The 17,758-nt window shown below is 43.2% G+C and overlaps 1 protein-coding gene across 4 annotated transcripts in view; it reads right to left on the bottom strand.

Moving 5' to 3' along the window:
- MELK (maternal embryonic leucine zipper kinase) overlaps nt 1-17,758 on the bottom strand; it is a 204,196-nt gene that overhangs the window by 63,987 nt on the left and 122,451 nt on the right. For all 4 annotated transcript variants that reach the window (XM_033956774.1, XM_033956776.1, XM_033956777.1 and 1 more), the window contains one exon: nt 14,905-15,003. In XM_033956774.1, the coding sequence (XP_033812665.1) occupies nt 14,905-15,003 (99 nt within the window). The remainder of the gene's footprint in view (nt 1-14,904; nt 15,004-17,758) is intronic.

Below are 17,758 nucleotides of genomic sequence, written 5' to 3'. Positions count from 1 at the left end.
AAGGTTTGAGAGGTGGTTTGATATTGAAAAGACCTTTCATAAATCTGGAAACCACAGGATGAGCAGAAAGGGATTTCCCTTCGATAGGCTGATAGAAAGCAGCAATTGCACAAAGATGGACTAGAACTGATGTAGACTTGAAGCCAGTAGATAAGTGCAGAAGATAATCCAAGATGTAAAACAAGGAGGTAGCTTGAGGCTCCTTGTTGTGAGAGATGCACCACGTAGAAAATCTAGTCCATTTTTGGTGGTAACATTGTCTAGTGGCAGGCTTTCTGGAAGCCTCTAAAATGTCCCGAACGGGTTGAGAAAACTGAAGAGGAGTTATGTTGAGAGGTACCAAGCTGTCAAGTGTAGAGACTGCAGGTTGGGATGAAGTAGAGATCCTTGACTCTGTGTAAGCAAAGATGGAAAAACTGGTAGAAGGTATGGCTCCCTGCTGCTGAGTTGAAGAAGAAGGGAGAACCAGGTTTGCCTGGGCCACTAAGGAGCTATTAGAATCATGGTGGCATGATCGTTTTTGAGCTTGACAAGAGTCTTGAGAATCAGAGGGAATGGAGGGAACGCATACAGAAACTTGTTTGTCCATTCCAGAAGAATAGCATCCGCCTCCATGTGGCGAGGACAGTATATTCTTGAGCAGAATTGAGGCAAATTGTTGTTGTGGGGAGACGTGAAGAGGTTTATCTTAGGGATCCCCCACAGAGCAAAGAGTAATAAAGAGGTGACGAATTGAGAATCCATTCGTGAGGTTGCAGAAGGCGACTCAATTTGTTTGCCAGACAATTGTTCTTCCCTTGAATGTAGACAGCTTTCAGGAAAATGTTGTGAAAGACAGCCCAAGTTCAAAGCTGCAGAGCTTCCTGGCAAAGGGGAGAGAACCTGTGCCTCCCTGCTTGTTGACATAGTACATAGTGACTTGATTGTCTGTTCAAAAGAGAATGACTGTCATGAAGAAGATGTTGAAAAGCTTTTAGAGCATTAAAGATCGCTCTGAGTTTCAACAGATTGATGTGACAGTGACAATCCGTGCTGAACCAAGGGCCTTCAGTATGGAGACTATCTAGATGTGCCCCCCCCCAAGTGCATGTTGAGGGATCTGTCATGAGAACCTTCTGATGACGGGGCGTTTGGAACAGCAAGCCTCTGGAAAGATTGGAAAAGAGCATCCACTAGTGGAGAGACTGCCTTAAAAAAGGAGTAACTGTGATTTGTTGGAACAGTGGGTCGCAAGCCTGTGCCCACTGAGGAATTTTGAGGTGAAGTCTGGCAAAAGGAGTCACATGAACTGTAGAAGCCATATGACCAAGTAGGACCATCATGTGTCTCACTGAGAGTGAAGGAAGGGAAGACACTTTGCGGCAAAGCTGAAGAAGAGCGTCCAGATGTTGCTGAGGAAGGAATGCTCTGAGTTGTAGTGTCCAGAACAGCTCCGATGAACTGTAGGTTCTGAGAGGGCTAGATGTGGGATTTGGGAAAATTGATTTCGAACCCCAAACTTTGGAGGAACCAAGTAGTCAGTCGGTTCGCTTCAATAACCCCCTGAGATGTTGAATCTTTGATGAGCCAGAGATGGTGAATCTTTGATGAGCCAGTTGTCCAGGTATGGGAACATCTAAAGACCATGGTTCTACAGAGCTGCTGCAACCACCACTAGGCACTTGGTGAACACTCTCAGAAAGGATGCCAGGCCAAAGGGCAGCACTCTGTACTGGAAATGCAGATTCCCCACCCGAAATCTGAGGTACTGATGGGAGGCTGGACGAATGGGAATTTCAGTGTATGCCTCTTTGAGATCTAGAGAACACAACTAATCGTTCTGATCCAAAACGAGATATAGGGATGCCAGGGACAACAGCAAAATTTTGCTTTGACCAAAAATTTGTTCAGAGCCCTGAGATCCAAAATAGGCCGCAAATTGCTCGTCTTCTTTGGAACTAGGAAGTAACGGGAGTAAAACCCCCTGCTCTGCTGTTCCAGTGGAACCTCCTCGATGGCACGGAGACGAAGCAGAGCTTGAGCTTCCTGAAGAAGAATGGCGGTCTGGGAAGGATTGGAAGCATACTCTCTTGGAGGAAGCTCCGGTGAAATGAAGAGAGTATCCTTCCCTGATGATGGATAGCACCCACAGGTCTGTTGTAATGGTCTCCGATCGATGGTAAAAATGATGGAGACGACGTCCTATGGGAAGAGGAAAGGACAGTGGCAAAATGATGGAGGTTATGCTCTGTTTGAGAAAGTCAAAAAGGCTGAGATGCCTTGGGTGCAGCAGAAGGCTGAGTTTTCTGTTGCTGTTGTTGTTTCTAGGGAGGTGCTCGATTTTAAGGCACTGCTCTCGGAGGATAACGCCTCTGATAGGATGGAAGAGGTTGAGAAGGTTTGGAAGGAGCTGGCTTAGGCTTTGGTCTGACTATGGAGGCAAAAGGTTTCTCATGCTCAGACAACTTCTTGGTAGCGGCCTCTATAGATTCATCAAAGAGGTCATTACCCTCAGAAGGAATATTGGTCAGACGATTCTGAATGTTGGGATCCATATCAATAGTACGAAGCCAGGCAAGGCGACGCATCACTACTAAGAAAGTAGTGACCCTAAAGTAAAGCTCAAAGGCATCATAAGATGACTGAAGAAGGTGCAACCTGAGTTGTGCTAATGTAGCAATGACTTGCTGGAACTCTAAAAACCTGTGTTGAGCAAGGTCTTTAGTGAAACCAGGGAGTTTTTCAATAAAATATTTGAAATAAGTAGTAAAGATGAAATTATAATTCAAAACCATGGAAGCCATCATCGAATTTTGATAAAGACGACGGCCAAAGTTGTCCATGGTCCTGCCCTCTCAACCAGGAGGGATGGTAGCATATTCCCTGGAAGGATGACTCCTCTTTAAAGAAGATTCCACAAGAAGGGACTGATAAGATAGTTGAAAGTTCTCAAAACCCTTGCAATGAACAGTTCTATACCTAGATTCCAATTTGCCTGGAAAAGCAGGAATGGAATAAGGAGTCTCCAGGTTTCATTTGAAAGTCTGAGAATGAAGCCTGTTAAGAGGAAGTCTGAGAGACTCTGTAGGAGGCCGAGGCAAACCCATTTCCTCTAAATACTCCTTAGAGTACTTAGAACCAGAGTCCAATTTAAGATCCAGGTCCTCAGCCATTTGACGGAGGAAAAGGACAATTGATCCGCAAGAGCATGGACTCGAGAGGGACTCGATGACCTCGATGCGCCTCGAATGGATAACGAAGGTGAGGCCTCTCTGGAGTATTCATATCCCAGCAAATAAGCAGACTGGGATGAGACACTGGAAGAAGCGGAGCCCTCAGGTTCTGCAATTAGTGTCCTCAATCGAGGAGTGGGAGGTCTCGAAGAGCTGGAACGCCTGGATGAGGAATGTTTCTCCCTTGAAGAGGACCTGCGTCTCGATGAGTGCCTCGACCAATGATGAGAGTGCTGCCTAGAAGCAAGTCGTGTCCGAGGTCGAGGAGACTTCGCCCTATGCTTCGAAACGGGCAATGCCTTATGTGAGGATAAAGGGCTGGAAGCTGTAGATCGAAGACGAGACCCCATAGACTCAGTGGTTTGGATTGAAGTATCTCAATGCACTTTCAAAGACTCAGCTCCTTGTATGGAGAGGGAAGATTCCAGACCAGACACTCGCAAAGACTCAACTCCTTGCACAGAGTGTGAAGATTCAGCTCGAGGCATAGGCAAGGACTCGACCACTTGTGAGACTGCTGAGTGCCCAGGCTAGACTGCAGGAAGCAGAGTCGAAGCAGGACTATATTTGGGCAGTAAGTGAACAAACTCACTTTCAAAAATGGTCTGGATGGTAGCCTGCAATTGTGGATCCGAGTCTGAAACTGGACTACTTGCTGAGGCTAAAAGCGAAAAGGGTGGAAGAGGAAGGATGCTTCGGCCTGGAGGCATGCTTCTTGGGAAGTTTTAGAACTACCACTTAGAGAATGACACGGTGAAAAAATTGGTCCCCGTCACCGCCCCGTCCCCGTCTCACCATCCCCGTCCCCGTCTCACCATCCCCGTCACCGCCCCGTCCCCGTCTCACCATCCTCTTCACCGCCCCGTCACCGCCACTGCCACCCCATTCACCGCCCCGTCACCGCCACTGCAATCCCATTCACTTTTCTTTATTTACTTATAAAGGAAACATTCTTTAAAACTTTAAAACTTAGTTAAATATTAGTTAATAACTATACTAAAACAAAACACGCAGAGAAAAAATTAATTAATATAAATTCCCTGACTTCCCTGCACTGTCCCCCCTTGAAGGTCTGTCCCCATCCTGAAAGCCTGATGCCCCCCCCCCGACGTCCGATACATCCCTCCCCCCGAAGGACCGCCGACTCCCCAACAATATCGGGCCAGGAGGGAGCCCAAATCCTCCTGGCCACGGCGACCCCCTAACCCCACCCCGCACTACATTACGGGCAGGAGGGATCCCAGGCCCTCCTGCCCTCGACGCAAACCCCCCTCCCCCCAACGACCGCCCCCCCCAGCTTCAAAATGATGCCTGAAGTTACCTTGGGGGTTCTGAGCACTATTAATTTTAATTTATTACAGCACTCCAGAAATATTTTTCTAATTGTTTTAACTTGGAAAAGCGAACCAGGATTGTCTTAATGAAAGGCTTATGTTCTGCACTGCAGCCCTCCTGCCCTCGACGCAAACCCCCCTCCCCCCAACGACCGCCCCCCCCAGCCGACCCGCGACCCCCCTGGCGACCCCCACGACCCCCCCACCCCCCTTCCCCGTACCTTTGGTAGTTGGCCGGACAGACGGGAGCCAAAACCGCCTGTCCGGCAGGCAGCCAACGAAGGAATGAGGCCGGATTGGCCCATCCATCCTAAAGCTCCGCCTACTGGTGGGGCCTAAGGCGCGTGGGCCAATCAGAATAGGCCCTGGAGCCTTAGGTCCCACCTGGGGGCGCGGCCTAAGGCACATGGTCGGGTTGGGCCCATGTGCCTCAGGCCGCGCCCCCAGGTGGGACCTAAGGCTCCAGGGCCTATTCTGATTGGCCCACGCGCCTTAGGCCCCACCAGTAGGCGGAGCTTTAGGATGGATGGGCCAATCCGGCCTCATTCCTTCGTTGGCTGCCTGCCGGACAGGCGGGTTTGGCTCCCGTCTGTCCGGCCAACTACCAAAGGTACGGGGAAGGGGGGTGGGGGGGTCGTGGGGGTCGCCAGGGGGGTCGCGGGTCGGCTGGGGGGGCGGTCGGAGGTTCTTGGGGGGGGCGGTCGTTGGGGGGGAGGGGGGTTTGCGTCGAGGGCAGGAGGGCCTGGGATCCCTCCTGCCCGTAATGTAGTGCGGGGTGGGGTTAGGGGGTCGCCGTGGCCAGGAGGGTTTGGGCTCCCTTCTGGCCCGATATTGTCGGGAAGTCGGCGGTCCTTCGGGGTGGGGGTGCGAGTGGTCCTGCCGGGGGGGGGATGTATCGGACGTCGGGGAGTCGGCCGGGCAAGAGGGCTTGGGCTCCCTCTTGCTCCGATCGCGGGTGCGGGTGGGAGCGCGTGCGAGCGGTCGTTCGGGGTGGGGGTGCGAGCGGTCCTGCTGGGGGGGTGAATCGGGCGTCGGGCGGTAAATAGCGGTTCCTAGAAGGGGGTACATTGGCCCGCGGGGACAAACCTGTTCACCGTTTCCGCGGTCGGTGAATGGCCTTGTCCCCGTCACCGCAGCGACTGCTAGTTTTCTTCCCCGTTTTCGGCGGTGACCCGCGGCTTAAATGCGGTGGCCGCGGGTAAACCGTCACCGTGTCATTCTCTACTACCACTGAAAGTTTCTGCTTAGGTATCTGACCTGAGGGAAGCTCAGGAGAAGACTTGGCAGATTTACTCGAGGTCGAGGACGCTCCAAACGAGGAAGGTCTGATGAGTCGAGGTCATGGAAGCAGGAGGATACCCGGTGGCAGGCTTGACTAAGTAGGAGGTCAAGGTCGGAGTGGGGGTTTCCATACTGAAAATCTTCTACACTTGCACTCGATGACATTTAAGGGCTTGAGGTTGAAAAGTGGCACAGTGAACACACGACTCCGGGCAATGGTCAGGCCCCAACACTGAAGGCACTAGCGGTGTGAGTCAGTGAGAGAGATCACACGCTGACACTGACTACACTTCTTAAAGCCCGTGATCGGCTGGGACATAGAAGGAAAAATAACCGCCGCAAAGTCGAAGCCCACAGGCTGAGGGTGTGCAGCAAGGCCTGTCGTCACTCAATGAAAAACAACAAAGAATTTGACTATTAAAATATTTTTTTTTAACAAACAAAATAAAAGAAGCACAGCGACACGGTAATAAAGCAATAAAACACGAGCCACAGTCAGAGAAGGCACAAAGCGAACTAAGTTCAGCGCAGAGCATCAAAGACAGATTTCTAAGCCTGGCAGAAAACTGAGAACTGAGGAGGCGCGCCCTGTGCTGGGCGGGAAGGCACTCGCGCATGCGCAGTGCAGCAGACTCGAAACTTCTGAGTTTCTTCAAGCAAGCCTGCTTGCGAGGCTGTCCGCATCCAGACTCCCTGGATGATGTCACCCACATATGAGAATAGCTGCCTGCTTGTCCTGGGATAATAGCCCTATATAGGATCACATAAGAAGGAGGGATACAGGGAGATTCCCCAAACTACAAATCTGTTCTACTCTGAAAGTATTACAAACCTGCTAAACATTTTAATTGAACAATTGAAGCCAAAATAATTATACCAATCAGAAACATTTATGGAGCTCAAACATTCCCCCAATGAATTATAGCAATAGATTATTCTTCATATTCTTAAGGTCTGACTGACATCAACATCTCAGTTTTGACTTGAACTTTTCATTGAGACAGTAGGCAGGTGGAGAAATAACTGATAGAATGGGGATCCAGAATGACACATCTATCTACTAGAAAAGATATTAGTAAAGTAAGAACATAAGAATTGCCGCTGCTGGGTCAGACCAATGGTCCATCATGCCCAGCAGTCCACTCATGCAGCAACCCCTAGGTCAAAGACAAGTGCCCTAACTGAGACCAGCCCTACTTGCGTACGTTCCAGTTCAGTCTAACTTTGTCTTGAATCCCTGGAGGGTTAGACAAGTTCCTGCTGAACCAGAATGTACGCAGGTAAGGCTAAACTCAAGTAGGGCACTGGTCTTTGGCCTAAGGGCCGCCATGTGAGCAGACTGCTGGGCGTGATGGACCACTGGTCTGACCCAGCAGCGGCAATTCTTATGTTCACCACTAAAATACACTGTAAAAGCACAGACTGCAACACTTTATTACATTCAACCAGTTGTCATCCCAGCGGCTGTAAAACTAGCTTATCTTATTCACAAGCTCTACGTTATAGATGTATTTGTAGTAAAGACAATGATTTCAAATTACAGTCAAAATCATTATAGAAAAAAATTTAGTGATAGAGGTTACAATGCTTAGAATCTCAAAACTGCTCAAAAGAGAGCCAAATACAACAGGGATCTTTAATTAAATACACAATCTAAAAAAGATCACGATGAAACCATTTTAACATTCACTTCTCAATACACCAACGCATTTCCCGCATAGTCAAAAAGCATTGGAACATCATGCAGACTCATGATATATTCAGATCAAAAAATCTGAGAAGTGCATATTCACGTGGAAGGAACCTTAAAGAGAAACTAAGTCCTTCAGCAATCAGGACGTCTTCTCAGTGTGCAAAACCAATGTTGGTTGAACATTACAAGTGTGGCCATTGTAAAAATTGTGAAATTATGTTACAAACTAAAAAAAAGCAAAGCAAAAAAACAACCAACAGGAACTGCAGTAAGGATGTGAAACAAAAAAAACAAAAACAAACCTGCAGAAATATGTACAAGATGCAGGAATTTATTCAATAAAAGTCATAAAAACATATATAAACTGCATACATAAAATAAATGTATCCAATAACTGGTTCTTGTTTTCATGTATACCTGCACCTTGTACATTTTCCTGCAGTTATATTTTTGGTTATTATGTTACAAACTAACATTTTCATAAATCCACAGGGGCTACAGAATTAATTTTTCAGCAATTGTAACAGCACTTATGTTGTTTACTTCATTTTGTGCCCCTGTGATAAACTTTATGTGGGCAAAACAATTAGAAATCTTAAGACCAGATTGAATGAACATCGTTAAAATTTAAAAAGATTCAAAATTGAAGCACCATTAGTTTCCCACTGAATTGAATTCCACCATAAGTTTGAGCTTTAAAGTGCTTGGTTATTGATTTGATTAAAAAACAACCAAGTTCCTGCTACAACATAAGCAGCATTGGATCTTTAAATTGAGATCCTTAGAGTCTCACAAACTTATCAAATAGAGTGGAATGCTTTTCTATGAACTGTTCACGTTTGACTGATTTTAGAACATCTTCTAGTCCAAGCACTTTCTCAAATGACAACATGAAGAGTTGCAGTTAATTATGGAGCAAGATCTCATCAGTTTTATGAGTATTGGTTCTGTCTACATACATCAGTTTTTCAGATGTCTCATTTACACAGTCCCTATACACATTAAAGGCCTCTTCTATTAAACTGCATTAGCAGTTTTCTAGTGCGGGGAGCCGCGCTGAATGGCCTGCGCTGCTCCCGACGCTCATAGAGTTCCTATGTGCTTTGGGAGCAGCGAGGGCCATTCAGTGCGGCTCTCTGTGCTAAAAACTGCTAGCGCTGTTTAATAGAAGAGGGGGTAAGTAATTCGCCTTAGCTAACATGCAGGCCTGACAGCGATATAGAATTTGCCTTAAAATGGTAGATTTTGTGATGTCAGCTTCCAGTCTAGATTTGATTGGTTTGCCATTATGTTGGTGTCTTTTTTTAATACAGACACCATTTTATAAACATCAGGAGAGCAAGCCTAGGGTGACTGTGTCAACACATAAGTTGTGTCTGCTGTTTCTATTCATTTATTAACATTTAAATTGTAAAGTTTTTTGGGTTTTTAAAAAAAATTTATTTATTTTATTGAACAAATATCAAGAATAACTTCTTGTACAGAGTATGATCAAGACATAGAAACATAGAAGATGACAGCAGAAAAGGGCTACAGCCCTCAAGTCTGCCCACTCTGCTTACCCACCCCCTGTCTATGCCCTAATGACCCAATTTCCTTATCTTGACCCTCGTAGGGATCCCACATGGGTATTCCATTTATTCTTAAAGTCTGGCACGCTGTCTGCCTCGATCACCTGCACTGGAAGCAATCGGCAATATACAAAGAGGAAACTAAAATGAACAATTAGAAAATAACTCATAAAATTGCTTAATCAATTTTAAAGTCCCATATTAAGGATCCAAGATGGCAATCTTGAGTGAAAAATAAAAACTAAATAAGTATAACAAATTTTACCAATTAGGCGGATTGCTGAAAGTGATTCACAGGAGCAATCTAATTAACTAAGTTGTTACCATCTCCCCTTCAAGATGTTTCAAGGAGAGAAAACCCGTTAGCTGTGAAGGTTCAAAAAACACATAATTAGAAGATTGATACTTTACTATACACTTGCATGGATATCATAATAAGAATAAAGCATCCATCGCAGTAACCCTTGGTTTGAGAAGCAAGAACTGTTTTCTGCGTTTCTGTTTTTTTTTTTTTGTCACATCAGGAAATATTTGAACTCTCTGTCCCATAAATTCTTTGTGTCTATTTTGAAGTATAACTTTAAAATCCAATTCTTGTCGGGTAGCAGGACGACTGTTATTAATAAAGTAGCTGGCCTAGCTACCTCCTTCATTGAGGTTTCCAGGATTGTAGTTAAATCCATCCATTCGCCCTCTATCGGACATTGTTCCTCTGAAGTTTTGTAGGAAGATAATATATTTTTGAGAAGGGGGGAAAAGTATCTTCTGGAACATTAAGTACTTCCATAAAATATTTCTTTAGAACTTCTTTAGCAGACAATAAAGGTACCTTCGGAAAATTCAGTAATCTAAGATTATTTATTCGATTATTATTTTCCAAAATTTCCATCTGTCTTCTTAAATTAAGATTATCTCTAATTAAAGTTGTTTGTACCTCCTTTACTTCCAATATCTCTTTCTCAACTTTTTCTACCTTAGTTTTTACAACCGCTATGTCCTGTTTAAATTCATTTAATTCCTCCCTTTGTTCAAAAAATGTATTTTCTAAGTCCTTTATTTGTGGTGACAAAGTCTGTCCCAACGCAGTTACCAAGTCCCATAAAGAATCTAGGGTAACATTGATAGGTTTAGGCATTGAAAATATACTTGCAATCATTAATCCAGCCTGTGCTGTTTCCAGTGTCTTTTCCTCATGTAGGTCTTGTCTTTTTCCTTGGCCCTTCGTTGTTTTAGCCGGAGTGTTATCTAGTGCTTCACTCAAATCAGCCTCCTGGGAAATGAAGTCTGCCTCTTCAGACTGGCTACTTTCCCGCGGCAAGCTTGCACTCTGCGGCTGAGAGGGCGGGGTTCTGGCATCGGGGCTCAGCGTCAATTCCAGCCCATGGAAACTCGCAGCAGCCTCACTCCTAGCCCGCGGCTCCAGCGGACGATTTCCCGACTGCGTCGACTCCTGGCATAGACGCCTCAAGAAATAATCCAAAGTCGCTTGTGGAGGGGTCTCCAAGCGCCTCGAGGCTCCAGAGACGTTTTTCCCTCTCCTCTTTGGCATCAGGTATGACAAAAAGAAGTAAATAGTTGACGAATTCTGTAAGCATCTCACACATGCTCAGCAACTCTCAGCCATCTTATACAGAGGCATCAATATCTCCTTTTTCCTACTGGCCATACCTCTCTCTATGCAATCTAGCATTCTTCTAGCTTTTGCCGTCACCTTTTCAACCTGTTTGGCCACCTTAAGATCATCACATACAATCACTTCCAAGTCCCACTCTTCTGTCGTGCACATAAGTTCTTCAGCCCCTAAACTGCACCATTCCTTCGGGTTTTTGCAGTCCAAATGCATGACCTTGCATTCCTTAATATTAAATTTTAGCTGACAAATTTCAGACCATTCTTCAAGCTTCACCAGGTCTTTCTTCATGTTTTTCACACCATCTATTCTATTGCAGATTTTGGTATCATCTGCAAAGAGGGAAATCTTACCTGACTGTCCTGCAACAATATCGTTTACAAAAATGTTAAAAAGAACAGGCACACCATTGGTAACATCCCTTTCCTCAGAGCAATCTCCATTGATCACTATCCTCTGTCGCCTTCCACTCAACCAGTTGTTGATCCAGCCCGTCACTTTGGGACCCATCCTGAGGGCACTCAATTTATTTATTAGACATCTGTGTGGAACACTGTCAAAGGCTTTGCTAAAATCTAAATACACCACATCTAGCGCACTCCATCTATCCAACTCTCTGGTCACCCAGTCAAAGAAATTGATCAGATTTGTCTGACAAGACCAGTGGTCTCAAACTGGTCACATTCTGGATTTGTAGGTACTTTGAGAGCCTCAGAAAAAAATAGTTAATGTCTTATTAAAGAAATGACAATTTTATAGTTTATAAATCTTTCTTTTTGGCTAAGTCTTAATAATAATATTGTAATTTATAGCTAAAGAGACATATGATCAAGAAACTTACATTTTACTTTTGTGATTATGATAAACATACCGAGGCCTCAAAATAGTACCTGGCAGGCCGCATGTGGCCCCCGGGCCGCGAGTTTGAGACCACTGGACAAGCCCTACCTCTAGTGAATCCATGTTGCCTCTGGTCCTGTAATCCATTAAATGTCTGTCATTTGGATGCTCAGTCTCCCGATCTTGTAAGGTCCTCTTTCAATTTTTTTCAATTCTCTTGTGATTTAACAACTTTGAATAACTGTGCCAGCAATTTTATCACCTTATTAGTTATTCTCATTTCCAGATATGGGGGAGACACAGCTTGCTTTAGGATTGGTAACATGGACACGTTACTATTTGGGTTTCTGCCAAGTTCTTGTGATCTGGATTAGCTACTGTTGGTAAATGGATACTAGGATACATGGACCATTGGTCTAACCCAGTTTGGCTGCTGTTTTTTTTTTTTAAATAAATAAGAGTGAAAATGCCTTCTAACAATTTATACACAATATCAACTGGCTCATTGAGCTCCATTTGGATTTTTGACCTTTCGCAGCATTGCCATCTGTAGTTTTCATGAAGTAGAAACAATCTCAGTCATGGGAGCACACTTAACCCAGGGCGGCTCCATCTCCCCCGTGGGTTTGACCTCAGGAAGATGCTAAGGGCATGCCCTCCTAAGGCCCACACTGAACAAAAAAGCCCTAAAGGACAGATTACAAAAGAAGACCTTGGAGGCTGCACCCATTGCTCAAAGCTGTACCACTGGAGAATCCTCTCCTCTCTTGGGTACAATTCCCCAGTTCCAAAGAGTCTGAACGTGGGGGAGAAGATAGCCCTAGGACACATTCTTCCCAGCCTGTGGACCTGCCATGAGAGAGTTCTAGATCATCTGACATTCCACTGGCTGCCCTCTACTGCTTCGTAGAGGGGCTGAACACCAAGAACCTGAGAAAGTCAAGTGATCCCATTGGTCCCCTGTGGTAAGGTCTACAAAGTCCATCCCCTTCCATGCTGCCAGGGCCTATCCCTTGAGATATGGCAGTAGACAGCATGAGGCCAAAATTCCAAGTCAGGACCCCAGAAAGCCAATTGAGACAGAGGGGTCTCCACAGAGGCCCGCAAACTAGAAACAGCAGGGTTCTGTCTAGAGGAGGAAGTAGCTGGGATCTAAAATGGCTGTTGCTCCTACCAAAAGCCATGTGTCCACAGACAGCAGTATGGCATTAAGCAGCAACTATGACTATAAACCTATGCCCAGAGCTGCATAGGCATACCCCGAAAAGTCTCACCCAATTGGGGTACTTTGACCCAGCTGCTTAATAGCAGTGTCACAGGGGCATGCTGGGGATCCTCCACTGGGACTTGCTTGAACTGCCTGATTCAATCCTGCCTTGAATCCTCTCTGATTCAAGTTGCCTATTGCACCCCCCCCCCCTCCCCTGAGCTCTCTGCAGTCCTGGCCTCTGTTTTTTAGCTGGAAAAAAATTATGCTATAAGCAGCACCGCCTGCAGTCAAACAAATTCAACAATTCAAATGATTAAATTTGTTTTTTTTCTTTGCGAAGGCCACAGAGGGAGGGGAGAGACTGTATGGCCCCCAAGGGGCCTATACCAACAACCAGAAGGTTCTCTTCTGGTTGTTGGTATAGGCCCCTTGGACTACAGGCAAAAAGAGCCTGGCCACAGGGGCTGCAATATCTCAATCTCAACTAGAAGTGGCCTGTAGACCAACCATAGGACTCAATCAAGAAGGCACCCACCATAGCTGGTGTCTACGGGTATTAGGCCTCCAAAACAAGAATAGGTGTACCAGTCCAACCTACACTATCTGCTGGAGGTAGAAAACTATTGACTAGCTCTAGGTTGCACTTGATGTTATACCACTGGGAGCTGTCTTCTCTACCTCCATCTCTGGTAGGGGAATATAATCCATTGGTGTGGACTGGTGTAGCTGGATAAAGGAATTAGAAATGCTACAAAAATTGTGAAATTATACATTTTATTTTCTTTGTTTCCCAAAGTAAAAAGAGGCTTGGGAGAAGTGCATGTCCTATCTACACCAAATTTTTAGTATGTAACAAGGGATCCAGAAAATCCTGAAAAGGGTTCACTTTTTGGAGGATGTATATATGCAGATACACATGCATTCTGCAAAATAAGCTCCACTGGTTGTGTGGAACACCTTGTTTGCTTAAACATTAACAGCAGCAGATTTCTAAGAAACCTGATAAAGAGTTTGTTATGCAGGCAGAGTACTGTATATAGGAGGTAAGGAGTGGCCTAGAGGCAGAACTGCTGCCTCCGAACCCAGAGGTTGTGGGATTGAATCCCAGCGCTGCTCCTTGTGATCCTGGACAAACCACTAATCCTCCATTGCTCCAAGTTCAAAATAAGTACCTGTATATATGTAAACCGCTTTGAATATGTAACCACAAAAAGGCTGTATACAAGTCCTATTCCTTTTATATTACATTCCTGCAAAAATTTACAAATATACAGGCAGAGGGGAACTAAATCAGTACAATAGGCATTAGGGAATATTTGACTTTCAAGCTTTTAAGATAGAACTTGTACGCCTTAACACAAACCTTCTGTTCTCTGGACGAACAAAGAGGAAAACCAGGAATTAATGGTTATTCTGTTATCCCTTGTGATTAAATTGTGATACAATAACTAACTAGAAAAATAGTTAAAGTTCTGAGAACCATGATATATTTCACAAAACATTTAACTCAAGTTTGAAACCACTGCTACAGTAAATAACAAAGATTGTAAGTTTCCTTTATTTGGAAACTTTTAGATATCTACATCTCTCTAAGTTGAATCTATTGCATACATACTCGTAGCTGCCTCCTATGATGAATTTCCTTGATTGCTGAACTCACAGTGCTTTAACATTTATAATAATAAAAACAGAAATAAGAACTCTAGTTTAAACAGGAAAGTTAACATTCAACAAAAATACTCAAATTAAAAAAGTAAGTCTACATTATTCAATAAAATGTTTGAACCAAGAAAGGTACTAAAAGTGAACATGTGCAGTTGAAGCCTAGAAAGAAATCTACTGATACCAATTCTGGGTCTCCTTTTACAAAGCTGCACTACCCCATCAGCAGTGTGCTGAATGCAAAGAAGCCTATTCCATTCCTATGGGCTTCTTCACATTCAGTGTGCCCTAATTGGTGGTGCAGCTCTATAAATGGAGCTCTTGATAAACAAAGTGGCTAGGCCACCAATACTTACACAAAAAGGTGAATAAAACTTCGATATGTTTGAACTTGCATAACACCATTCTATCTGGCAGGGAGTCAAGAGAACCACAAACTACTATGCATAGTATCCTGCACGAGAAACTTACTGGGTATTTACTTTGCCACTCAACAGGACATTTATATCCTTGCAAGAGCCACTGGTGGTTCAGAAGATGCTTGATTGTTATTCTTTTCTTTGGGTCTACCTATCAAAAGATCAGAAAAAAATTAAAAATCAACAAATCTTCAAAAAGCATTATCTTGGTATTCTGAGTACTCTAGTGCATACTTCTAGCTCTTTCAGAATAAGCTGTTTTGAAAAATGTTTGAAGTTAAATCTTGATATACTGAGGAGTAGTGGCTCGTGGCCAGTAGGGGGTGATGTTTATGGGACGGTAATGGAATGGATAGCAGAACATGATAGTGCAGTATTTTTGTGGAGTTTTTCTACAAAAGTGCCTGTTTTTCGTATGATTCTGGGTAATTCTAGTTAGATACAAGCATATGTGTTAGTTAAGGCCACACCCAATGGAAGCTTACGAAAAACTGGTGAATAAAAATCTAAATATAAATGTAGCTAAAGCCAGAAAAACACACTACAGATTAATATAAGGGAAAGAATGGTGTTCTTTTTATGTACTTTGCTGTTGGGCCAGATCATAAAGGAAACCAGAGGAATCCATTTTGGGTTCTCTGTCTTTATCTATATCTTCTCAGTCTTGGAATCGATTTTGTTTTCCAAGTCTTTGTTCAGCATCTCAGCAGCGTGGTGTTAATTAATACCACATGTGCTTTAGACGGGTAAAGAAATATAATGTGTCCCAAACTAAGATATAACAGAAATTAAATATAGTTTTGAATGAAAATTATGTATGGAAGGCTTGGCCAAGCAAATATGACTGGAGTGTGTGTATGGCTGTGTATTGAACAAAAGAATTGGTAGAGGAACATAATATATATATATTTGCAACCTAAAGAAATTCAAAGGGCACAACATCTGGACATAATTAACAGTTTCTAGTGAAGAGAGGGGGAGACCAGCCCCTCCTCCTCCTTTCTAGGAAGGTTTCTGTGTAATGGCTATGTAATTTGAACCTGTCAGGAGAGCTTCTCTTTTCCTCTCAGGCTGATAACTTTTCAGCACTGTGTGTGGATGAAACTTAGCTGACAAGCAAGCTGAGAACTTTTCAGCACCCTGGTAATAATTGTACATTCTCTGAAATAAGTTTTAAGAATGATAAAGGAATATTGGAAATGTTATGAATATAAGAAATCAAATGTACTTTTCTGAAACTTTTGTCTTTGTCTAACTTTTAACCACCTCCTTTGTGAATTGTTATTGGTTGAGAAACCTGATGATGTCATTGAGCCAAAAGTATATAATAGAAGGTCATGAGATCCTGAGGTGAGCTCGTTATCAGAAGGCCAGTATTTGGTAACTATAACGATCTCCCATTAGCGCAACTGTTAAGCAATTATGCTTTATTCTTTTGATCTCATAATGGAAAAATAGAAACAATAACTCAATAAATCTTAATTATAATTTTTAAAACCTTGCGCTGGTGTCATTTGGCATGTTTTATTATTTTTCAAACCTTGAGCTTTCAAGAAGGCATCGATGTCCCTTGCTCATATACCACTTGACCTTCCTAAGCGTTTTGCAAAGTACAATTTATATTAAAAAAAATAAAGAAAAAGGGGTATAATGTACATGGTTAAAATATTTAAAAGTCAAGACTACTCATGAAACAAAAAGGAAAAGGGAGGTGGGTTACACTGCCTAAAATAAAAATGAAAAAAGGGAGGAGAATAAATCAAAGATGCAAGGGTAAAAATAAAATTAAGCTCTGAATCTAAATGCATCTTTAAAAAGAAAGGTTTTGAGGTTGGATTTGAAATTATGAGGGTTAGTTTCCTGCCTTAAAGTTATTGGGAAGGAGTTCCAAAGTGAAGGTGCTCCAATTAAAAAAATTGTTTTACGGGTTGTGTCATAGAATAGCTGTCTGACAGAGGGAATTGTAAAAAGATATTGTTGTGATGATCTAAGAGTTCTTGACGTTGCATAAGAAATCAAAAACTTATCCATAAACGCAGGGGAATGGATTGAACTTTGAAAAAAAGAAACAATCTTAAATGTAATTCTATGGGAAATGGGTAACCAGAAGCGGTGTTACATGGTCAAATTTTTTTAGCATTAAATGATTATTTTTATTGCAGTATTTTGAAATATTTGACGTTTCCTGATTTCTTTCTGTGTAATTCCCTGATAGAAGGAATTACAGTAGTCAAGGTTGGAAATGACTAGAGCAGGGGTCTCCAAAGTCCCTCCTCAAGGGCCCAAGCCAGTCAGGTTTTCAGGATTTCCCCAATGAATACATAGATCTCATGCATATTCATTGGGGAAATCCCGAAAACCTGACTGGATTCAGCCCTCGAGGAGGGACTTTGGAGACCCCTGGACTAGAGTATCAATAGAATAAAAAATGGGAAAATAATCCTAAAACAGCTTCAAACAAACGTTTAGATATTCTCAATAAAGAAGTCTACGTATCATAATACACTCAATAAAGAAGACTATGTAACATAATACAAACATTAAATGTCATACAAATTCAATAAATTTTATTATATATATAAATATAGCACACCACAAACAGATGCACAATCACCAACATACAAACTCGCTAAAATCCCCACATTATGAATATAAATGTAGAAGACCAACTAGGAAATTACAATTCTAAAACAGAATCTTATTAATCATAAAAATCCAGATGGTTCAATTATCCAAAGGCAAGTAACACAAAGTCATCAAAGATAAAAGTTCTTAGTGTTGTAGAGTAGTAATTATCCATCTTCTGTTGAATGAAATTAGAACCAGCCTTGCTCTACACCAGACTATATTTCACGAACAGCATCATCAGGAGACAACACATACCTTAAAAAAGTTATATACAGCAA

This window comes from Geotrypetes seraphini, chromosome 8, assembly GCF_902459505.1.
Source record: "Geotrypetes seraphini chromosome 8, aGeoSer1.1, whole genome shotgun sequence".
NCBI classification, from domain to species: Eukaryota; Metazoa; Chordata; class Amphibia; order Gymnophiona; family Dermophiidae; genus Geotrypetes; species Geotrypetes seraphini.
Note: the sequence above shows the minus strand (reverse complement) of the source record. Positions and strands in the feature narration are given on the sequence as shown.